Source organism: Sphaeramia orbicularis, chromosome 3, assembly GCF_902148855.1.
Source record: "Sphaeramia orbicularis chromosome 3, fSphaOr1.1, whole genome shotgun sequence".
NCBI classification, from domain to species: domain Eukaryota; kingdom Metazoa; phylum Chordata; class Actinopteri; order Kurtiformes; family Apogonidae; genus Sphaeramia; species Sphaeramia orbicularis.
The window spans coordinates 8,821,253-8,845,924 of record NC_043959.1 but is presented as its reverse complement, the minus strand read 5'-3'; the positions used below and the strand labels follow the sequence as shown (position 1 = coordinate 8,845,924).

The following is a 24,672-nucleotide window of genomic DNA, read 5'->3' as shown; positions in this document are numbered from 1 at the left end:
GTCAAAACTAAATAAAACTAAACTAGAATGAAAAATCCCAAACTATTAGAACCTTGGTGCCAGATACAGACACAGTATTCCTGCCTGTGGTGTGGAGCGGACCTCCTCTTTCTCCTCCTCCTCCTCTTTCTCCTCTTGCTCCTCCTCCTCCTCCTTCCTCAGTCACAGCCCCCTCCTACCTCTTCATAGATATAGGCAGTGCTTTAACTGAGAGTCCCAGTCAATCAGAGTGGGATCTTTAACTGCCTGCCACTGGCTCTCTGAGCGTCAGCCTACCACAGGACACACTCCCAGCCGTAATCACAAACACAGGCCGAACCGGCAAACTTATGGAGTACTACTGGTTCATCCTGCTTTGGATCTGCAGCCAGCACTTAGGTGAGTGAAAGCTGTTTACATACTGTTAATGCATGGATGTATGTGTCCAATAAGTTACTGTTTGGAGGTATGGGGAAATACATATGCAAGTTCATTACAAAGACTTTTTATTCTGCAAAAAAGAGCAATAACAAATGTTCACAATGTTGGTTTACGTGAACACACAAATCCACTATTTTTAAAATCTAAAACTTTAAAACTCATTGACTTTGTGGAGTTCAAACCCATTCAAATAATGTATAAAGCAAAGAATAACTTACTGCCAGGCAATATTCAAGAAATGTTTTGTGAAAGAGAGGGAGGTTATGATTTAAGGGGAAAGTTAAATTTAAAGATTCATAAAGTACACACTAGGTTCAAAAGTTTCTGTATCACCATCTGTGGAGTAAAATTATGGAACAAATTGTGTGGAGAAATAACAAATATCAAACATAATTCAGTTTAAAAAAAGATATTAAAAAATTATTCTTCTGAGGTTCAGTATTTAATAATGACACTGAGGGCTGTTTGTTTATGGATGATGTTGTACTGATAAATCTGCTGGAATTATTGAAAAAAAAAAATGTTGAATTGTTGAGTCTGTTTGTATGACTGCACAGCCATGAACATACTGTTTTGAATAACTCAATTACTGCATTATGGATTTGTTGTGGTTCAATGCCAGAATTTGGGAAATAGTATTGTTTGATTCTTGTATCAAGTTAGTGATAAAGGTGTAAAAGCACTGAGGGTTTGGATTAAATAAGTTTATACTTCTTCCTACTCCTTTTGCTAAATTCAGACTTGTATGTGCTTGAAGAAAGATTCTGTTCATTTAAATGTTTTATTTTGTTTATTTTGTTTTGTTTTATTTTGTTTCTTTGCATGTTCTAAATAAATAAATAAAAATCCTTTTTAATATTATGTTATATTTTAATAATTTGTATGCTGAAATCTGACCCTTTTCCCTGTGTCTGTAGCTTTGCAGTGTAATAATGGTTCTTTAATTGTTAGCTATAACTTGGATCCAGTTCAGCAGCCACTGAAAACTTTGGGACTGTTGCTTCTAAAAGACACAAATAGCTACAGCACACTGAAAAACTATGTTAGTCTTTGAGGATTTAATTTAAACATGAACATGCACACTTAATATAGCTCACTATATAATCATTTCTTCCTATAGTGAGTGAATGAATGGTCGCGTCTGTGAATGACATCACAGCTTGACATCCTGACCCATTATCTTGATCTTTGGGGCTTTACTGAAGGATATGCTGGCCGCTTTTGTTCAGGTCTACAGAGGTGCTCTGTGTCTCGTCGAATGCATGCATGTTCTCTGAAATGAAAGCCAAAGCTAATTTTTCAGTCAAGTTTCCAGTGGCTGCAGAGTTGTTGGTGTTCAGCCAAAACTGTGGTCAATTACCAGTGAAATCACTACAGCAGTAACACATCTAGACACAGTGACACAAAGACTAGAACAAAGAGAGAGAAGAAAAGCTACTGAAAGTAGATTAATACATTTTTGCAAACCCAAAGAGTGCCATAAACTAATGTATGGTTATCCCAAGTACAATGACATATATAAACCTGCTTACTTGACTTTGAGAGTAACTCTGCAGAAGCTTTGAGGTCTACACGACTGGAATGTTCTGGTAAAACAGATTAATCATCTTTGATTTGTTTGTTTAGTAAATAGCACAAAGAGTGAAAGAGAGGATGTCTCTATTGTAAATATTTGGCTTGATTTTGGAATTCAATGGAGCCACAGAGATGGAGATGGAGACACTGACCTTGGAGCGGGAATCTGCAGAGTAAGACAAGATTTTTGGCCGTGGTGGGAAATCTTCTGCCAGGCTGAATTTCAGTAATATGATTAACGTGCTGTATAATCCTGTTTTTTTTTTTTCAAGTCAACACAGAAAGGTCATGTAGACACAAGTAAGAGGAGATAAATCTGTCAGTGGCTCATCTGTGCCAAGCATACTTTTATAAAGATGCATTTCTCTTGATAGAACATTGTTTCCTCTTTCTAAGTATGATCAGAAACAGTTTTCAGAGATGTTGGCTCACGTGATGGTTTACCGAGTTTCTTGTGCTGTAAGCTGAGACATATGAATCCAGTTTGATAGAATCCATCAGTGTTACTAAAAAAGTTACTAAAAAGGGTTGCAGGTCCAAAAATTTTAAATAATGTTCTATATTCTGTACTTCCTGCCTGTTGCATTTCATTGCCTTGTACTTATATATGTGTAATGACAACATCAAAATCTAAATTTTCTTCCATTTGAAGACTCTCCATGACCAAAACAAGTCACAATAACGCTAACCCTTGTTGATACCAGACATATTTAGCACTGCAATGACAGATAATAAAAACAGGGATCAGCATAAAACAACAATAATAAAGGCAAAATTAAACTGTCCATTAGATTTCATAAACAACACAGCATTTTCCTGTATAACTAATTGTGAATAAAATTAATGTTCCATGGTTTTCTGAGCAGTTTCCTAGAAAATGTCACAGAGCTCCAGCTCAGGTGGTCCATTTTTCCTCCATCATCGGCAGCTGCTTAGCGGTCATCTACACCCAGGAAAAGTATACAATATAGGAATAAACTGATTTCATACAGGTTTTACCATTGTTTTAATCCTGGTTTCACACAAACAGCTGACGTTTATGGTTGAAAATGGCTCAACACTTACATTTTAAACCATCCTGAGCCTGGTGGGGCAATACTGATGTAGAATAGAACCAAGGAGGAAGACCTCCAAGACGAAGTGGAAGTATCTTATCTTAAAGTTGTAATACTGCTGAGAGTTATCACTTATCAAATCCAGAAAGTCCTGGATCCCACAGACTTACACTGAACCTCTGTCTAAAGTGTAGGAGGAGTCACTCTGGTCTCATCTGTTTTAGTTGGATCTTAAAATAAGTCATCTGGTCCATCTGTAAATTGTTCCTCTTTTAATCAGATCTTAAGTCAAACCAGAGTTTTTATGTCTGCCAAGTAAAGCTTTGATTGACAGGTCCAACAGGTCTCTACAACTTGCTCACTTGCTGTGAGGAACTTTTTAGTTTTGGTTTATTTAATAAGACACGTTTTTGACAAACAGCTAAACTGAACTGGTTTTTAGCTTCCACTAACTAGACTGCAGAAGGACTTTTTCTTACGCAACACTTGATGAACACGTCACTGTTTATCGAAGTCAGTAAGCTAGTGCCTAGCATTAGCTTACCTCCTGTATTCCACCCCAAATATGATCGCTTCTAGCTAAAAAAAAACAATGTGTTGACAGCCAAATCAAACTACTGTCCACGGATTACATTCAGTCTATGAATTCAACAAACTGAACCTTCTCTGCATCAGGATTATTATTTATTTATTTATTTTACAAAACTTTAATGTCAGAGATGAACACTGCTGGCCCTTCAGTGAGAGTCTCTGAAACCACACTCATTTCTAACAGTGAACTGAAGCCATGATGTCCCTCTCATTCCATGCGTCAGATTCCCTTTACGAAAACTGGAATTGCTTGGTTAGTTTGTGTTAATGTGTGAACTTCAGTGGCTTTGAATGGAGCAGCAAAGCAACTTTTTTACTCTTCTTGAGTATTTATTTTTCTGGCAAATTTTTACTTTTGCTCCCTACATTTTTGCATAAATATCTGTACTTTATAGTCCTTACATTCTCAGAATAGGCTCGTTACTTTTTCAAACTAAATGGATGTGACAGTACGGAAAATATGACGCTTCAGAGGGAAAATCAGTGAAGGAGAGAACAACAGGGTCAGTACCAGGGTCCAGTACCAGAACCAGAGTCCAGTACAGGGTCAGAACCAGAGTCCAGTACCAGAACCAGAGTCCAGTACAGGGCAGTACCAGAGTCCAGTACAGGGTCAGAACCAGAGTCCAGTACCAGAACCAGAGTCCAGTACAAGTTCAGAACCAGAGTCCAGAACAGGATCAGTACCAGAGTCCAGTACAGGGTCAGTACCAGAGTCCAGTACAGGGTCAGAAGCAGAGTCCAGTACCAGAACCAGAGTCCAGTACAGGGTCAGCACCAGAATCCAGAACAGGGTCAGTACCAGAGTCCAGTACAGGGTCAGAAGCAGAGTCCAGTACCAGAACCAGAGTCCGGTACAGGGTCAGAAGCAGAGTCCAGTACAGGGTCAGTACCAGAGTCCTGCTTGGGTCCACTTTTCCAAACTTTTTCACCAGTACCTGCAAAGCTGAGTTCTACGACCTGACCCATGATTAAACATGTTGTCTCCACAGTAACTCACTTTTAAGGGCTTTATTTTTTGCTAAAACGCACCGCATTCATAAATCTGTAATCTGCGCTGCTCAATGACCTCTTTAACATGTAAACAGAGGTGAAGCTCACTTCAAAATAAAACAAACCAGCTGTGGATCAACCATGGTCAAATTAGATGATCATCATTAAATGTCCTGAAAATTATTTTCATCCATGAATCTTTTTTTTTGTTTTTTTTTTTCACTCCCTTGCCCACTACCCGCCCGCATTTCCTTTAATTTTACCCGTGCCTGTGCCCGTGAAAATCCTTATATGATTATAAGATTCTCTGTATAATTTTACCTGGTTAAATAAGTATTGCTTCATTCACGGCAAAAAATGCAGTTTTACTTTTTGACTTTTGCTTAAGTACAGGAGTTGAACAGGGCTGTTAGAAAATATCATTTCTGCAATATATCGCGATATTTCATTTCACACTACTGTATCGATATTAAAAAGTACTGTATCGATATTTTTAGGTATTTATTCAAATGCAGATATTGTGGAGGTTCATTCTGGTTTTTTGGTTTTCTTTATTGCTTATATCTTATTTATTATTAATTAACACCGTTTTATTAAATAATGGTTATTTGAAGCATAATAAAAGTACTTTTTACTGTCTGAGAGGCAGATGGGAGTTCCTTTGTTGGGACGGAACTAAAATACTGTTCTAATGTTAGTTCTGAACTAATAGAATATGAACATTTGAACAGGATCTTAAACTGTAATGTCTGTAAAACAGAATTTCAGTTTGAACACAGGAACATTTTGTGATATAACATTAGATCCTGTTGAGATCAAATAAAAATGTGTTTAGTATTTGTGCAGATTTTTGGTGTAATTCAATTCTTCAAGGAAATAATCATTTTTAAAAAAGAAACAAACCAAAAAAATTGGCTTTTTAACAGTATCATGATATATCGCGATATATTGTATCATGATCCTAGTATTGTGATTTGTATCGTATCGCCAGATTCTTGCCAATACACAGCCCTAGAGTCGAATCAGTACTTCTACTTTTATGAGAGTATTTTTTCACCCAAGTAGCTGTACTTCTACTTAAGTCCAGAATGGGAGTACTTTTGCCACCTCTGCTAATACAGATGGGCTGTTAGATGAGCAGACTGTTGGTGTCACTCTTCATTTTCTCTGGTTTGAAGACACCACTGAACCACTAATGCCTGTAATATTCACACTTCCCCTCTTCCCAGGGGCGTAGAATTGGGTCAGGACTCTGGGGACACATCCCTACTAATATCCATCCACTGCTGTGTACTCACTGTCAATCCAACCGCTGCCTGTAGTGTTTAGTCAATGATTATGGATCACAAAGGGTAAACAGTCAGTCTCTACTAGAAGTCCCGCCTCTAACCTAAATATTGCTCTCCAATTAGTTTTGCTAACGTACATGAGATTGGCCGTCCCCGCTGTCACTCCATCTACTTGTCAAAGGAACCTGCTATTTGCACAGTTGTACCACTAGCACAAGTTGTCAAGATGTTTGTATTTGTTCTGTCTGTCAGCTCGACGGATTTGAATATTAGTGGTGTCATTTACATGGACATAAGGACATGTGTCTATTCGCCTACGTGCATGCGTGTGTGCGTGCATGTCCGTGTGTGTGCGTGCGTGTGTGTGCTTGGTAATTTGGATTTGAAGGATTTCAAATAAAAGAAAACTGATCAGAAGACACTTCTTTTGGAGTCAAAGTGTAAGTTAGTTCAAGGGTATAGAACTGTAGACCAGTGGTTTCCAACCTTTTTTGGCTCGTGAGCCCATTTTAACATCACAAATTTCTGGCGACCCCAGACATTCAAAACTGAGACATTTTGTTTGCTAAAATTAATTTGTTTTTGATCATGTAATAGTTTGTTATGTTAATGTTGCAAATAAATGTTCATTTCAGACATTTAGTCTATATAATGTATATTATTATGGACGGAGGCAGTAAATCCAGGTGTAGATTACTGCACAAAGTGGGAATTTTATTTTCCTTGGTCAGGATATGTACAGTCAGTCCAGATTGGATTTACAAGGCTGACAATTAATACTGAACAAACAAGAACTCAAACTATGAATTATGAAAGAGCTGCAGCATCTGAAACTGACCACAGTGAACATTTGACAGATAAACAGAACCACAGTGCTGCAGTTTCAGCTTCACGGTTTGTCATGTCTTCTATGTATTGGGATTGTCTCTATCAGCTCAACATATATTGTTTATTAGTAAGTTTTTTATATTTATTTTTATCGATTACTAGAAATTTCAGGTGACCCCATGGTTGAAAATCACTGCTGTAGAGGCTCAACAATACAGATATTGAATAAAAGACAATATTTAATGCCAAACAGATACACTTTTTAAAAGTTATGTTTTACTTATTATTTTCATGTATTTCTGTAGAAGAGAGCAACTGTATAAAAAACACAAAGAAAATTTGTGAAGAAAATGCAATAAAACTTCAGATTCTAGATGTGATTCTAGATGTGATTTTATCCATATTTAGGGGAATAAATTACATATAATAACTGAAAGTAAAAGCCTTTTTGCTCAGACAGTAACTGTACCATCAAACTGTATGAACAGTGGATCCAGAATCTGATCATATGTCATGAGTCAACATATTTATGTCAGGAAACAGAGAGCAGAGAGGAGGAGGAGGAGGAGGAGGAGGAGGAGGAGAAGAAGAAAGAGGAATAGGTAGAGGAGAAGGAGGAGGAGAAGAAGAAGGAGGAGGAGAAGGAGGAGAAGAAGGAGGTAGAGGAGGAGGAGAAGGAGGAGGAAGAGAAGAAGGAGGAGGTAGAGAAGAAGGAGGAGGAGGAAGAGAAGGAGAAGAAGGAGGAGGTAGAGGAGTAGAGGCTGTAAATCCACAGTTGGTTCAATAATAATGCATATGTTCGTCATTAGCAGAACTCTGCAGAATGCATTAAATTCTTGTATTGTCTTTAAATCTTCAGATATACTTTATAAACTTGTCAATTACTGAATTGTTTTTCTGACTATGATTGTTTGCTTGTTTGATCAGCTCGACATGATGTGAAATTATGATCTCAAATGCAAAAAAAAAAATCACCTTTCAGGAGTGCTGCCTTGGAGCACTTCAGTGTCCACACCAGTGTCAGTCAGACATTCTGCCTTGCCTCTTCCATTTGCTGACACTCAGAGCAGGGATGAACTTCCACTTTAGTGTTACCTGTAGATGTTAGCCTCCTCAACATGATTTATTACTGATTGTTTGAATTACCGTCATATATTAAATGTATACATATGCCCATGAATCAAGAATAGTTTTTGCAATGTTAGTTAAACTTTGGTGCAGTTTTAGTGTTACAGGGGGCTGAATATTCCACTGTGTGAAAGCAGCAAATGCACTGTCTCTAAATCATCAAACAATGTGTTATTTCAAACATTACAAACCGAGTTTGATGCAGATGTGCTCATAGTGTCATATAGTTGTGTTTAGTAGCTGGTGTTTAATCTGTTGACACATACTAGAGCAGGGGTGTCAAACTTATATTAGTTCAGGGGCCACATACAGCCCAAAATGACCTGAAGTGGGCCGGATCATTAAAATAATAACATAAGAATATATAAATAATATCAATTCCAAAATTTGTATGTCTAACTTCTATGTTTTAGAGTGGAAAAAAGTAAAATTAGATTATCAAAATGTTTATATCTACAAACTATCCTTTAAAAAAATGTGAAAAACATGAACAACCATGAACAAAATTAAATTTATTAAGAAAAAAAAGTGCAATTTTAACAATTTATGCCATTATTAGGCCTCAGCTTCTCATTTTCACATGTTCATTACAACTCACAGATCACAGTGGATCTACAAATACACAAAACGTTTAATAACAGGCAGAATATTAGAGCAATTACACTTAATTCTCTTAAGACATTTCAGATTGTTCATATTTGTTGAGGTTGTTCCCATTTTGAAAGGCTAGTCTGTAAATATAATTTTTTTTTGTGTAATTTAACTTTTTTTTTACACTAAAAAAAAGAGAAAAACTTGTGGTTTTCATTATTTACAGTTGATTATGATAGTATTTTACTGGTCTGACCCACTTTAGATTGAAATGACCTATAATTATTTTAACATCCTTGATTGTGAATTTCTTCAGTGTAAGGTTTGTATTTCATTAATTCATCTCATGGGCCGGATTGGACCCTTTGGCGGGCCAGATTTAGCCCCCAGACCACATGTCTGATACCCCTGCACTAGAGACATGGTTGGATTCCTAGTGAGACTTTCTTGGCTCAGAGGGTTGGAATCTTGTTAAGTAGTGCCCACTTGGCGGGTGTGTCTTGTGAACATCTGTATTCAGATACCCCATGCCTCCTCGTATATTAATTTTGGCATAGGCCAATCCTGATATAAGGTGCCAAAATCTTTAAAAGTATATTGTCCTGTGTGAACTACTAAAGTATCTTTCCAGAAAAAACAACTGTAATGGAAATGTGGTATGGGCTGATGGAAAAACGTTTTACTGTTTAAACGTCTTCCCGTGAATAATCACTCTCTGTGATAAAAGTGCTCCTACTATAACATCGTCAATTTTGTCTGCGATCTTACATATGAGAAACATCCTAATGTGCTGTATGTTATGGCATTCTGCCATGAAACTAGACTATTATTACCAAGAAACATATACAGTAAGGTTTGAGTTAAAGGTTAGCTGAAATGGTTCAGCAATGAATAACAAATGTGAGCATTTTAACACATTTCTGGTTAATAATAATAAACTGAACAACCAAAGAGTGGATGAACCACAAGTATACCATGAAATTGGGTGACCATATTTGGATTTCCAAAAAAAAAGGTCACTTGGCTCCACCTCCAGATACTTAAATGATCACATGCTCTGTAAGTACCGTAGTATTCTGTGCAAAGCTCCTGCTTTGAGTATGTACTTCTGTCATTTTCTTCAGGACGAATTCGACTTTCATGATCTGGCAAGATCTGGTTTTGCTTAACTTTTTTTTTTTTAGGTGTCATAACAGGGTGGACAGAAATAAAAATGCAATTGAATTTTTACAGGTTTTTACTGAATAAGGCACTGGTGTTTTCTTTCTTGTTGAACTCCTCAACATGTTCAGAATCAAAGAAAATAAAAAATATGTCAGAAAAGCACAGCAAAACTGTGTTCCTATAGTGCATCTATGGACAGTGGACTGTTTACGTACAGGTCCATCTGTGGACTAGTCCATCTGTGGACCAGTTCGTCTGTGGACCAGTTCCATCCATCAGCAGGTCCATCCATAGGCTGCTGTGCTTCAGTACCTTTCACTATCATCATGTCCTGTTTATCACTGGAAAGTACAAAGTCTTTTCTTCCAGCAGGATTTGGAACTTATCTGATTCCTCAAACAGTGACAGTTATGGTCATCAAAGTCCACTTCAGCTAATGTGTCATCAACAATACATCTGGTTTTGAAGAGTTGGTCCTTTAAAAACAATGAAAACCTGATGTTTTCGCAAATTTATAAACCCCGCCTGGATGCAGGATGTGAAAAGAGGACATGTCCAGGGAAAAGATGAGAATTGTTCACCCGACTATTAAACAGACTTAAAAGAAGTGCAATATTCAACTGAATTCTATTTTTACACAATACAATAAAGGTTTGGAATAAATATCATATGTATTCATAAAATAAAAACAAAAAATGTTATATATATTTATTTACTCTTGTTCACAACCAAATGAGTTGAATACTTGACATATAATTGAGTGTAATACCTTGAAAAGCAGTAATGCCATCAAGTCCATAAATTTTTGTAAAGTTAAACTGATCTTTCTAAAGAAAAACAAGCAGTTCTCATGCAGAAACAGTACCATAAACATTAGTTTCACGTCACTATGAAGGAAACAATCAATCTCCCACCTGACATGAAAAGTAAAATGAAAATTAATTTTAAAAAGAGAACTCGACTATGTCTGCAAAGTTGACATATCGACTGATTCTTCATCCACAACCCTGGTAGAACATGGAACATGGCCATTACTGCAGCAGTGTGCCCAGTCCAAAACTAGTTCACTTCCTTCCTGTCCTTCATGACATCTCATGTGTTAAGCACCCATCTACATAAGAATGTTTTAGCATAAGGCTGCACCCGAGAAAAATGACAACACTAAACCAAACACTATCAAAACTGTTGTAGAGTTGACAAACAGTTGTGAACTGCAGCTGGAAAACCTGCTGCGTTGACGTTCAGACGTCAGACGTCTGTCTGCCTGGCTGTAGAAGTCAGTATTTCCAACTTTGACACTTTGTTGGTATATTTAGTGATTTTTCAGACCTCTCTGGAGACTCCAAAATCCACTAGTGACAAAATGGAACTGTTTCCGAGATCCAGCGTCAAATGCTCCATACCACCATACCCACTACAGTCAGCACAGAGGTGAAGAGCGGCTGCTGACATCACTCTCCTGCGCCGCTTACTTTGCAAATTAATTTTTGAATTATGTGAGCTTTTTTGCAGGGTAGATCACAAAAATGAAAAAGCAATGTCCTCTGTCTTCTTTTTGATTGTGTCATAAAATGTGCAACATGAATAAGAAAATGAAAATGTAGATTGGATAATTTATTACTTATTTTATTTATGAATCAAATGATACAGCCACATTCTTAAAATGAAAAAGCATTTTTGCTAATACATTTGAATTTTTGATTTCAAATTGAATTTTGGTAACTATTTGCTGGGGCAGATTTTATAATTAAATCTCAAATGTGTTTTTCTTTTTAAATTAAGTAAAAGAATGAGCGGTCTTGAATAAGAAAATGAAAATGCAGATTGGATAATTTATTAATAATTTTATTTATGAGTCAAATAATGCTGCCATATTCTTAAAATGAAAAAGCATTTCTTCTGCATTTCTGCATTTTAATTTAGATTATGGTAACTAATAACTTCCATAAAATATAGTCTAAGATTCAGTTGAAAGTTACTGCCCTATAATTTAGATTAGATTGTCTTGGTGCAAAACTTAATACATACATATTTATATGTGAAAGTACTCAGACACACAAAGACACAAGGTCATTTGACCTTGAAAAAGTAGGTCAAGGTCACATTTTCTCAATAGGCTTCTGCTCCATGTCAAGATGCATCCACAGTATAAATTTAGTGCAGATATTTCAATACATTCTTCAGATAATGCAGTTATGTCATTGAAAAGAAATTTTACCATTTGACCTTGAAAAACTAGGTCAAGGTCATTTATTTTCAATATTCTTCTGCTCCGTGCCAAGATGCATGTATAAATTTGGTGTAGATATATCACTGCATTCATCGGATAATGCAATTATGTAATTAAATAGACAGGCAGACAGATGACAAAATGATCACAATACCCCTTGGTCGAGGGGTAAAAACCAAACCAAACTAAAGAAAAAGGAGGATAAAAAGTAAACAAACAAACCAATAAATAACCAACCTAAGTAACTCCTCCAGAGTGTCTCTTTTGGGTCACTTTAACCAGTTCCCAATGCTGGATCAAAGAGGACGGTTAGAATTGGACATTAAAAAAACAAGAATTGACAGAGTATAGTTTATTTATAGTTCTAAACATAGGCCTATTTTGGGTGTTTTTATACTCACTTTTTGTTTCTAATACAATGTTATTCCTCTCTCTTACATTGTTCATTACAGTACAATAGATACAACACCGATTGGCAACACTGATGCCAATGGACATATTAAGTGGGTCTTGATATCCTGATGCAGCATTTGTTGAGGTTAGCTAGTTACAATGACCTCATCAACGGGTGCTCATTTCTTTAAAAAATGTATACTATGGTTGACCATGTATGTCAGGGGTATTAAACTAAAATTTAAAAGGTCCAGTTAGAGCAGTTAGAGAACTTTTCTTGAAGCAAAGGTCCAGAAGATCAAAATGTGGAACTACTTTGTGTGATATCTATTTAAGTAGCCTGGTTGCCATCACAACATTTGCATATAATCAATACCTTACAAGGAAGGTGTACAGAGAGAAAAGGTGGAATTTTCCCTTTTTTGTTTCACATCTTGATTCAACAGTCTCAACCAATTTTACAGAAAATAAATCTCAACACATCTTAACAATTGCACATTGTTGGGCAGTGAATGTGGTACTCAGGATTCTGGTGGACTGGTCATACTGGGCTCTGAGACCGCCTATTTTCTGTAATCTCACCCAAACATACCCTTAGAGAGGGTATGTTTGTTCAAACCATTATGTTTGGTTTCGTAATGACGCTTCACATTGACACTTTGAATAAGTGCCACAGTTTCTGAACCTTCGAGACACATTGGTTTCGTTCCCAGTGGGAGTATGAACAGAACTGAGTCCCTTTCTTTTCTCTTCCTTTCTCCATCTCACTCGTCTTTTCCTCAACATTGTCTGGTGCAGTCGTCTGTTTCTCTCCCGTTGTTTTCTCTACATGCATGCTATCTTTCTACCGTCTTTTCATGTGTAACTTGCCTCTACCTCTCTCCTGTCAGCACTGTACAGTCACACTGTTTACCATTTTGAATAGAGGGTATGCACATACGTCACTTCCCCCCCAGGCCACGCCCCTCTAAGTCAGACTGAGCGTCTTAAACCAACCTGCTCAACATGACGGAGTATAGCAGTAAACAGCCAAAGAAAAGGGAAAATGTGAAATATGAAATCAAATGAAGGACAATTGGACTGGATGTGGATACGTACGAGCTACCAAAGAACAAGTGGTCCATGAACACTGACATGTGGACACAAATGGAGGATCCTGACATCCAGGGTGGGGGGGGATCAGCGCTATTTGGACCTGAAACAAATATACATGGTTTCATCATGACTGACAACCAGGGTCCAAAACTAGGGCCCAGAACCAGCTGATCCAAAGTGCATTTACAGTAGATTACGACATTATTCTTGTACTATTATGACTTTATTGTCAGAATATGACGACTTTAATCTCATAACATTGTGATTCTTTTTGTATTCGACTTTATTCTCATAAAATTACTAGTTTTATACCGATACTTTATGACTTTATACTCGTAGTGACCAGTGGTTTTATTTTCTGATGTGGTCCTAATACTCCGTCGTAGCTTTATTCTCCAGTTCCCCCGTATTTGAAAAACTGGGTTAGCCTCAGTTTTTGTTAGTTTACTAATCATGTAGGAGCACAAGTTTCAGAATCGCAAAATGAAGACAAAAACCATGAAAGATCTGATCATGAAACCAAGAGCTTTACCAAGAAGTAACGTTGGCCAAAACAATAGGTCATTTCAGGTCTGATTTGACCCAAAAATACAGCATAAATTAATGTTAGCTGACACCAAACAGGATCCACAGATCTAGGTTTGGTTTCCTGGATTTGTGGATCCATCTACTTCTTTTTTCTTTGTCTTTCGGTGTCTGTAAAACGATAGCTCCCACTGCTTTTCAAACCTGTTCATACGATCAATCTCACAACAGCTCTGCCCCATTTTTAATTAAATATTGTTCTTCAGTGTGGACAGTATTGAAGCCAAGGCTGTCACTCATCTCCCTCTTTCTGCCACTCAGTGGGCGGAACCACAGTGACGTCCGCTAGCGGTGATGTCACGTGCATGCCCTCTATATACAGAATTGATTGGTTGATATGATGTGGGATGGTGTTACATGCATGCAACTGGTTTGTGTGTTTCCTCATCCACCAAACCACTACTGCAAAGCTGCACCAGTTAAAATAGAAGCACCCCACCACCAGCTGTTGTATGGGACGCCTTCTGGGTATGGACCTGGGCATGGTCCACCTGTTAGTGACCTCTGATGTATGTAAATATACCAACTATAGCTCAATCATACCACACCAACCACTCCACCATCATGACCTGGGTTCTAGATCTGCCTCCAGTTGCTGTTTTCAGTTTGTAGGTGTTTTACCTTGCAGACTTTGGACAATCTGATTGTATGGCTGATTAGACACCAGCCTAACCATGGACACCAGAAACAAAAAAATGTGGGTAGGACAACTGAAAGGGGGGGTTCTGGGTGTCCTCCCCCAGAAACTTTTGTAATGAGTCGATGCCGTTTCCTGTATTCTGGTGCATTTTAACACATGGTTTGATACTAGATAAAAATCTAGCTATAACAAGAGAAGAAATATGGGTATTTTGTAATTTCCCTCAGATCACGTATTTGAAAATATTAAAAGTACAAAAAAATGACACAATGATTAATTTAGAGGATCTCTTCATGTCCCTTTATGTCTGCATGCAAATGCAAATAGGCTACTTTTAATCCAACACATAGAACCTAAAATATTTAAATGATTATGACAAAATTACCCCAAACACAAACACAAAGATGCTTCATACAATAAGCAGGTTTCGAGTTGTATTAATGAACAAAAACATAATGTAGATAGGAACGGGCAAATCATTTTAATTTAAGAAAGAGCTGAGAACCTTTCACAATGTTGCTAGACAAAAATTCAAACTTACCTCACTCTCCCTGTCTGTCCGTCTGTCTCCCCGTCTGTCTGTTGCCGCTGCCTTTTGCGCTCTCTGCTGCCTAATGACATATGCAACATTTCCACATTATAGCATATTTCACTTATTTCTTGTTAACATTTTTTAATTGACTATCTTTTCAGGTAATAGGCTATGGGGCTCTTACTTTTTGTTTTGGGGCTCTAAAAAATGTTCGTATGTCTTTTCTCTTCACTGCTATGATGTGATTGCTGGCCACACACACATACAGACTGGGGTTTTCACCTGTGTCTGACAAAAACCCGGACATATTGATGACACGACATACCACGGCCCACCTGCATAACAAGTATTCTCATGAAAAGAAACAGCTGACCTGATTTCTTAGATACTGGTGTGTGCATTCCTTGTGCTTGCCTTCTGTACCTCTTGGCTAAACACCAGTAGAAGGATCAAATCAAACCAAATTTTATTTATATAGCACCAAATCATAACAAAAGTTATCTCATGACACTTTACATATGGAGTTGGTCCAAACCAGACTCTAAACCAATTTACAGAAACCAACAAAATCCTCCAGGAGCAAACACTAGTGAGTGGTGACAGTGGAAGGAAAAAGTACCTTTAACAGCAGAAACCTGGAGCAGACCCAGACTGAGGAGGACGGACAAGTGACAGGAGGAGAGAGAGGGTTAAAGAGAGAGAGTAAAGGCGGAGAAAAAGAGAGCGAGATAGAGATAGAGAGAGACTTGGGAGAAGGGGGGGAAGTAGGGGGAGACACATGGATGGAACTGATGAACAGATAACTGAACTAGAACATCTATGGAACTATATAATAAACACTATCAAAATTATATGGATAAGTGAGTGATGACGATGAAGGAGGAGAGAGGCAGGAGAACAGCAGCAGGTCCAGAGAGGATCCAGGGAAAACCTGTGAGGATCCTGGGAAAACCTGTGAGGAGATAAAGCACAGAGACACCAGGGAAGAAGTACATATATATATATATATATATTATATATATATATATATATATATATATATATATATATATATATATATATATATATACAGGGTGGGGAAGCAAAATTTACAATATTTTGAGGCAGGGATTGAAAGATAGTGTATGACCAATTAGTTTATTGAAAGTCATGAGAATTTATTTGCCACAAGAAAATTGACATAATAGAAAATGTTTTTATTCTATGTGTCCTCCTTCTTTCTCAATAACTGCCTTCACACGCTTCCTGAAACTTATGCAAGTGTTCCTCAAATATTGGGGTGACAACTTCTCCCATTCTTTTTTAATAGTATCTTCCAGACTTTCTCGTAATAGTTTTGCTCATAGTCATTCTCTTCTTTACATTATAAACAGTCTTTATGGACACTCCAACTATTTTTGAAATCTCCTTTGGTGTGACGAGTGCATTCAGCAAATCACACACTCTTTGATGTTTGCTTTCCTGATTACTCATATGGGCAAAAGTTTCTGAAAAGGTATGGATAATAGTGTTAGGTATGATTATGACATCAATATATGTTTGGTTTCAAAACAATTGACGTAGTGCCTGCTGAGAAAAAACAACTAAATGTTCATTGTAAATTTTGCTTCCCCACCCTGTAGAGAGAGAGAAAGAGAGAGAGAGAGAGAGAGAGAGAGAGAGATTAAAACTAGAATAAAAATTAGGACATGATATAAATGTGAATGCTAAATGGTACTACCCTACCTTTTGTACCAGGTGTACCGTTTGTACACCTGTACTACTTTACAAACAGGAGCTCAGCTCCTTGACTCGAATCCACATCAGAACAATGTAAACAATAACAGTGTGTAAACAATAAGTGTGAACAAAATTAAAGACATCCCTGAAATAATACAGCAGTTGCATCCTTTGTGGGTTCTACTACCTCTCCTTCTTATCCTTTGGTAAATTTGAGTTAAGGAAGACAAGTGATTGAACTTGAGGTGACTTCTCTCTGATAATATTTGTCCTGTCCTAAGACAGGACAAATTTGAAAATGTATTCTCTGAAGAATACATTTTCAAATGTAACTGATGTTGCCACTAAACAGAGCTTCTTAACCGTGACTTTGGTAAGACTGGGGTACACCAGGGCCCGGCTGGGGTACACAAGGGCTCGGCTTTTCCACCACATAAGAGGACCCTCATTTTTAGGAAGAGGATGCTCCTCCAGATAATCCCGCATCTCCATTTTTTTCAGTCGTTAATATCTCCTCCTCCCTGAAACAGCTGTAAATGTGGCTCCAGTCCAGTCAGTCAGACTCACTAATAACTCCTCTCAAAGTCAGCTGCACACATAGATGCATTCAAGTGACTGTGGTGTGCTGTGGACAACTCAAACTCTGAGATGCCATTAGTCATGAAGGTAGCATGGACAACTCAGACTCCTGGGGTACACAGATGATACATGAAGGCAGTGTGGGCAATTTGAATAGAAGAACGGCTCGCAAATGAATGGCTCGCAACTAGGTCCTATTGTTCACTTATAAGACCCGTTCAAAAGACTCCACTCGTTTGCGAATGTCACACCTCTCGTGCCGGGCTGAGTGAGCCAGGTCGGATAACAGCGGTTAGATATCAGTTCATAATATCGTGCCACATTTCACTGTTGGTAACGGTAACGGTGTTGTAACTTTCAAATAGTAATTAATGAGATTACCCTTTACTGGAAAACAATAATGGCGTTAGTAGTGCCGTTATTTTTAATGCCGTTATTCCCAACACTGGTCTTGTCCCACTCACAATGGCTCCGGCGCCCATTAGCCTAACTCTAGTCTTTAAAAAAGGCAGAAACAAAGTTGTAATTGATCTTACATGATGACTCCCTTCCCAATCAGAGGTGTAATAAGTCCTTGGTTATTGATCGGCAAAGTGTCACTGCAACATGTTTTCCTGAGAACCAGTTTGTTGACTGAAGAACCAGTTCAAGATAAGCCCTGCCCTCCTGTCCAGGATCTGTATGTACATGTAACAGAAGATCCAACAGACTTTCTCATGAATTTGTCTGTTTTTAATGAGGGGCTCTTATTGTTTATTTATCATAAAATGCATGCATGTCTGGTTTGAGAATGTCGCAAACTGCTCATAAGACTGACTGCTCTGTGTCAGTGGGTCTGTGTTGGACTGAGCTCCGATAGCTTGATGTTTGGCCAAAGGCAGCAGCGGACTAATGTAGGTCACACCGACAGCCACCGGCCTGAGGTTTATTTGTCTAGGCATGGAAGTCCGTACACAGGAAAGCCAGCAAGCCATCGACCTTGCATAAGAAGCTGCTGATATCACCGGGAATATGAAATTGCTCTGTTACATTAGGATCTTGAAATGGAAACTGGATCACCTCTTTCCCATGCTTTCACTCTTACACTTTCCTCAAGTCCTTTACTGAAACAAAACCTTTAGAAAGTCATTCAAGTCATTACAACATTAAATCAGCCACATTTCTGTGATCCAGCTGAACAATGATAAAAGTGTCTGGTTTGATTTACTCACTGCACCCCATCTATAAATGATTTAAGTCTGACTCTACAGTCTCCCTGTTTTTGGTATTTATTTTTCATACACCCAGCCATCTATTTTCAGTCACCTCTTTTATGTGTCCAGATAAACATAAACTTTAGGAGGATGTTTGCCATTTGGATCAAAGACTGGCTAAATATATGAACCTTTCATAAAAAAGGAAGTGAGCAATGTGGGGAGCAATGCATCAATATTTAAAATAGGAGCCTGTATGGTGGAGATGATCATTTAGTTTTCAGGAAACAGAAAAAGTGGTCTATGGTTATGGAAATAGACCATTTCAATGTTGGTAAACAGTGATGATGTATTTTGTGGGTGGGGCCTAACTGGTGGCAGAAAGTCACAGTTGTGTTATCAACAATATGGAAGCCGGTGTCAGGAATACAAATGTCAGGACAGGAAAAGAGTAATGGAAGATACAGAGGCCTTCTCTGATCATTTGAATGGTCTGTTAACCTTCATCCTACCATGACAGTATACATACAAAACTTACCAAGTGGGGTCTTTTATGACCCCAGTCTTATTTTGGATGCAATTCAGTATGAATTGAAAAAAATTGTCATGATATGTCACTTAGTCAAATAGTTAGTATGCAGCAATGTAACCAAAGTATAAAAATACATTTTGTAGTGATGTTTATTGTGAAATGGTCAATGGAACAATCAACAAACAACTAATCTGACAAATGCTTGTGCAGCAGAATATATAGCGCAGGTCTACCTCTCAAAGCCATATTTCACTGTAAAGGAAAAGAATATCATGTTACAGATAGATTATTACAGGTAAGTATGTTAGAAAACATATGTGTCATCAGACACATACTGCCAATTTGGGAAAAAAATGTTGGGGTCATCCATGACCCCGGACACTCAGTCCATCATAACAAGTTCAGTTGATGTGATGATCCAAAACTTTATACAATACAAACACCGGATGACACCAGGGAACAAACTCCTGAAACCATGAATAAATGTTTCAGTTTAACACACAATGACACACATGAAACAACGTCTGGGGTCATAAATGACCCCGCTTGGTAGGATGAAGGTTAACCAAGGTGTACAGTGGTCCCTCGTTTATCGCGGGGGTTACGTTCTAAAAATAACCCGCAATAGGCAAAATCCATGAAGAAGTCAGCTTTATTTTTTACAATTATTATATATGTTTTAAGCCTGTAAAACCCCTCACCACACACTTTATACACTTTTCTCAGACAGGTATTAACATTTTCTCACATTTCACATTTTTGCATCCTCGTTAAAACTTATTGCTGCTGTCATCCTTACGTTATTTTTCTCCTTCTTCATGTAATGAACCGAAGATTCATTTATTCTGTAATGGCGCCTTACAGTCACATAACTTCTACCTTTCTTCAGCATGTCCACAAGTCCAACTTTTTGTGCTATGGTTAGCATCTTCCTCTGCTTTTTGGGTGCGACCGCAGGTGCCTTTGTCGGTGCAGAATGTTTCATCAACATTGTGGGTTTTGTCGGGGAGGAAACTTGCAAACATACAGCACTTCAGAGTCACACTGCTAGCGATCGAATATTTATGTAAATTTGGCGAGTCGAACGCATTCTGTACTGTACAGGAGACACGGCACAGAGGAGACTGATTGACAATGGTCTACAGTCCCTTAGCCAATCAGGACACAGTACACAATGCGCGGGTTCTCTCTTAGCCAATCAGGACGCAGAAGACAATGCGCATTCATACGCTGTAAAAAAAAAAAAGCATGCAAAATTGCACTAAAAAAAAATCCGTGAAACAGCGAGGCCACGAAAGGTGAACCGTATTATAGTGAGAGACAACTCTACACATAAGTTGAGCATTAGCAGCGGGGTGAGGTGGCTTCCACTGTGGGCTCAGTGTGTCACAGAGCCAACCAAATGTGGACGGACATCTGTTTATATGTGTTTGAAAAACCCAGCATTTACACTAAAGAAAAGCTCAAGACATACAAATCCTTCCATGCCTGTAACTGTGTACTTTGCGGTCATGTCCAGGATATTGAATACCGACTGTTGGACTAGACATTTTAGGGGTAGGAATACCATGGTAACTCGCACAATTCATGGTAGAAAATTCACATAGGCAGCCATCGGTAATGTTGAGCCCATGTTTTTATTAGTGAACATCCTGTTTGACCTTTCAGTTTAAGAGCACAAAGAACACATAACAGGTTGGACATAGAACACCCAAATTTGTCTGATGGTTTGGGTGTGTTGAGGACTGGCGTGCTGCCTAGTCAGCGACAAGGACATAAAACGCAGTTTTACCAGACGTGGGCGATCGTGGACAAGTTGACCAACTACATACTGACAGACCAACTGCACTTGCATGGCTGGGTACGTGTTGTTTAGTGGTCACTAAAACAATGCAAATCACTGCTGAGTCAGTCAGTTTCATCGGTTCAGTCCGTCTGTTTAATGGCTTCAACCGTAAGTGTCTACAGTTTGCCTCAAATGGCGTCTATAATAATAATATTCGGTAAAAGTGACGGTTACTTTTTTAGCATTTTGATCCTGACAACGTACAGCACAACAAGACATTTTTCCTCCTCTTTTCCCTCTATTCTCTCTGATCTCTTCATTTACCTCTGCTGATATAGATGAGTTTCAATGTTTACTAATAACAGTGATGCACGCACAACTCGGAGGCAAAAACAGGAGTACCAGTGACCAGCCGGCTCACATCAGCCACGTACACCTCCAGGCTCTCCCCCGGAACTGAGGAAATGAGCCGATATGTTAGCTCTAAAACGGTCCATTAACTGTCTCTGTCCAAAAGCCCATCCCATCTTCTCTTTCACGGCCGCATAATTTGACTCGACCGCATCGGGAAGGCTGTCCCATAGTAGAAAAGCAGACTGTCACAGACGGGTGGGGAGTATTGTCACCAGCTCCCCGCTGAACTCAGCGGTGTCGCCCGCCGTAGGTCTGACTGCCACTTCAATCTGCCTCACCCAGCTGAGGAAACTCAAAGGGAGCAGGTAGATCCACAATCACTCTGTCTCTATAGGTGATAGGCCAGGGGAAGCCCTCCTGGTAGGTTTAAAGGGGTCTTCATCACTGTACCACATGATGACAATTCTTTTTCTCCACACCGCTAAGCGCAACAGGTATGCAGGCTAACTATACTGAGAAGCTACGCTAACCGCGGTAATAACTATAAACAGCGGTCGGCAGAACAGAACCACCGCTGCCACCAATGGAACCGAGCGGTCTGTATGCCGAAGTTATACTTGGTGGACAGATGAACTAACGGTGAGTCATCTGACAGAAGTACCGCTGTTGTATTCAGCGTAGTTGTGAACATTGGTGCTGTTGGGTTCTATCCAGGTAGGACGCTGTGATGGAATGTTTGATGACCTGTTCAGTGATAGACAGACCAGCAATCCTGCAGCAGGTTCTGTTCACAGTGTTGTGTGAAAACTTTCTTTGGTAGATTACCCTCAGTATTTTAATCTGTCAAAATGACGGACGGCCTTCAGAATTTTGAGTCATTTAAAAAAAAAAAAATCCGTCAATGACAGAATATTTTCAGTTAATGTGACCTCTGTATGGTAGATCTCAAGTCCTTACCAGATCTGAAGTGTGCACTGCACAGACCAGCATTCTTAATGTCCTCCTCAGACCAGTTCTCATGTCTTAATGCCTGCAACCATAACTTTCACTGATTTTTGTGGAAAGGATGTTTACCAGCAGGAATTCTATAGAAGATTAAATCTTTCTGTGTGCTCTTTCTCTTCTGACAACCCACGGCACTGCAAGACGACGGCATTATTCACACTGGCAGTCACTGCTTTGCTACGAACTCGACATGCCTTCTGCCTCAAAGGTGGGCGCGCAGCATATGTCATACATCACATGAAACTGATCTATACAGTGGTTTTCTGCCTCCAAACTGCGTGCGCAACTGCAGTGACATAGACTGTGACCTCGAATCTGAAGTGGTCTATTAGGATGTGACAAACTCACAGTTATTTGACTGACGTGGTTGTTAAATAGGATGGGCTCTTTCCCTCTGTGGCTGTCACTCCACTTAAATAATGTTCTGTTAAAAAAAAGCAGTACTGATGGTTTTGATGATGCCTGCAGTTGCTCAGCCTCAGATTTACAGATGCAAAGGATCACTGTGAGGGTTGTTAGATTTGGCATTTGTTTATACAACTTATTTCCATTTCTAAATATGGCCTCTCTAAGGAATGCAGACATCCTTAAATTTTCTTCAAGGAATCTAGCTTGAAATGTCTGAAATACAATGTCTGTCTGCTGCATCTCAAATGATTAACAACTGCACTACTCGAGATGTAATAAAACCATACAGATGTGCACTGTATTTTTTATAATAATCACTCATCTAAACCTGGCATCAACATCAAAAGTAGTCATAAAAAATAGCTGAAAGTGTAAAAGGTAAAAAGACTCAAATAAATGAGTGGTAGCAAGTATCCCAAATAATTCATAATGTAGAGAATAATGGTTAAAAAAAGAAAGTAGATAGATAGATAGATAGATAGATAGATAGATAGATAGATAGATAGATAGATAGATAGATAGATAGATAGATAGATAGATAGATAGATATTTTATTTTTTTCCTGTTGTTTTTTGACCCTGGAAAGCTTTTAACTAGAGATGAAACAAACCAAAATGTGCTGAATATAGAGCTGGATCCCCACTCCTGCCAGTTGTACCCCATGGGTCCTTATTTCAGGAAAAAATGTAGTAGAGCAATGATGAGAGACAGAAAATTTCTTGATCCCATATTTATTTATTTATTTATTTATTAGGGACAGTGCATATTAATGAACATCTACAACAGTTGCAGCTGTAAATATGACAGATTATAGCAGCAGTGCTAATTTCCATCTGTAGTCCCTTGGCAGGTGACAAGAAAGACAGTTGATGAAAAGGCAAAACATGATAAAAACACACAGAACAACACATGCAACTCATGCAGAATTTACACATATGATGTCTGTCAGTTTAAAACGTAACTGACCCACTGTTGTCTCTTATCTTGCACACATTCCAAAGACAATTACACAACACACATACATTTCTCCTTTGCCCCAACTCCAAATCTCGTCTGCTGTCAAACCCTGGTTTTCACCCTATTCCCCGAAATCCTTTTAAATCCATGAAAAAATACCAGCATGTGTCCACTTGTACTGTGTGTAAACTATATGATGTCTTATATTTGTGCTTTGCATTATCTTGTGTTCTTCATTGCAAATTTCGAAGAAAAGGGTTCAATGGTGGCGCACCAGTTGCGGTGGCCTGATGTCCCTAATCATCCATCGAAATCTTGTTTGATGTAAATCTGTAATCTGTAATAATTTTAGGGTCAAGAAAGTCACAGTCAGTTGTAAAAGCATTTAAGTATCAGACTGAAAATATGTAATAGGTTTGTACCGATTGCAAAATGCTGATACTGATACAGATATGTAAAATGACATTTTGTGTGATAGCCAATGCAAATGTAGATGTAAGTTTGCCTTTCTACTTTGTAAAGGGAAAGACTACACACCCAAAAGTCATAAAAATGACCTCAAGGGTCACTCAAGATATCTCTGCAGCTTCAACTGGATCAGACTGTAGTGATTTCCACCTCCTTTAAGACTTTTTCACCTTATTCTCAAAGGTCTTGGTGAAATACACAGAGGTAATGATTGTTTTGGTGTTGATGACATGTATCATGCGAGTCAAGAGACACGATCCTCTGAAGAATGTAACACTAAATTAGATGTCACTTTACTGTCTTTACCACAAACTGTGACTCTTTTAACTTGAAAAAGAATATTAGAAATCAACACCATGGGGACACAATTCATTTGGGGTCATTGTCATTCATATTTTTCCAAAGGTACGTTCTATGGGGCAAAATGGAAGGAATAAATATTTGTGAAATTACGACACATTTGAAAATGTATTTTAACTGTATTGTTCTGTGGAGAAAAAAAAAAACAATTTTCTTTTACAAAATGGAAATTTTATTTTATTTTATTTTATTCACAGTTACA

General features: G+C 38.3%; 1 protein-coding gene across 1 annotated transcript in view; it reads left to right on the top strand.

Annotated features, from left to right (window-relative positions):
• Window positions 1-249: 249 nt before the first annotated feature.
• Window positions 250-24,672, top strand: part of itga11a (integrin, alpha 11a) — a 166,976-nt gene continuing 142,553 nt past the window's right edge. Inside the window, exon 1 of the mRNA XM_030128769.1 lies at window positions 250-378. Coding sequence (XP_029984629.1) covers window positions 330-378 — 49 coding nt within the window. The 5' untranslated portion in view covers window positions 250-329. The remainder of the gene's footprint in view (window positions 379-24,672) is intronic.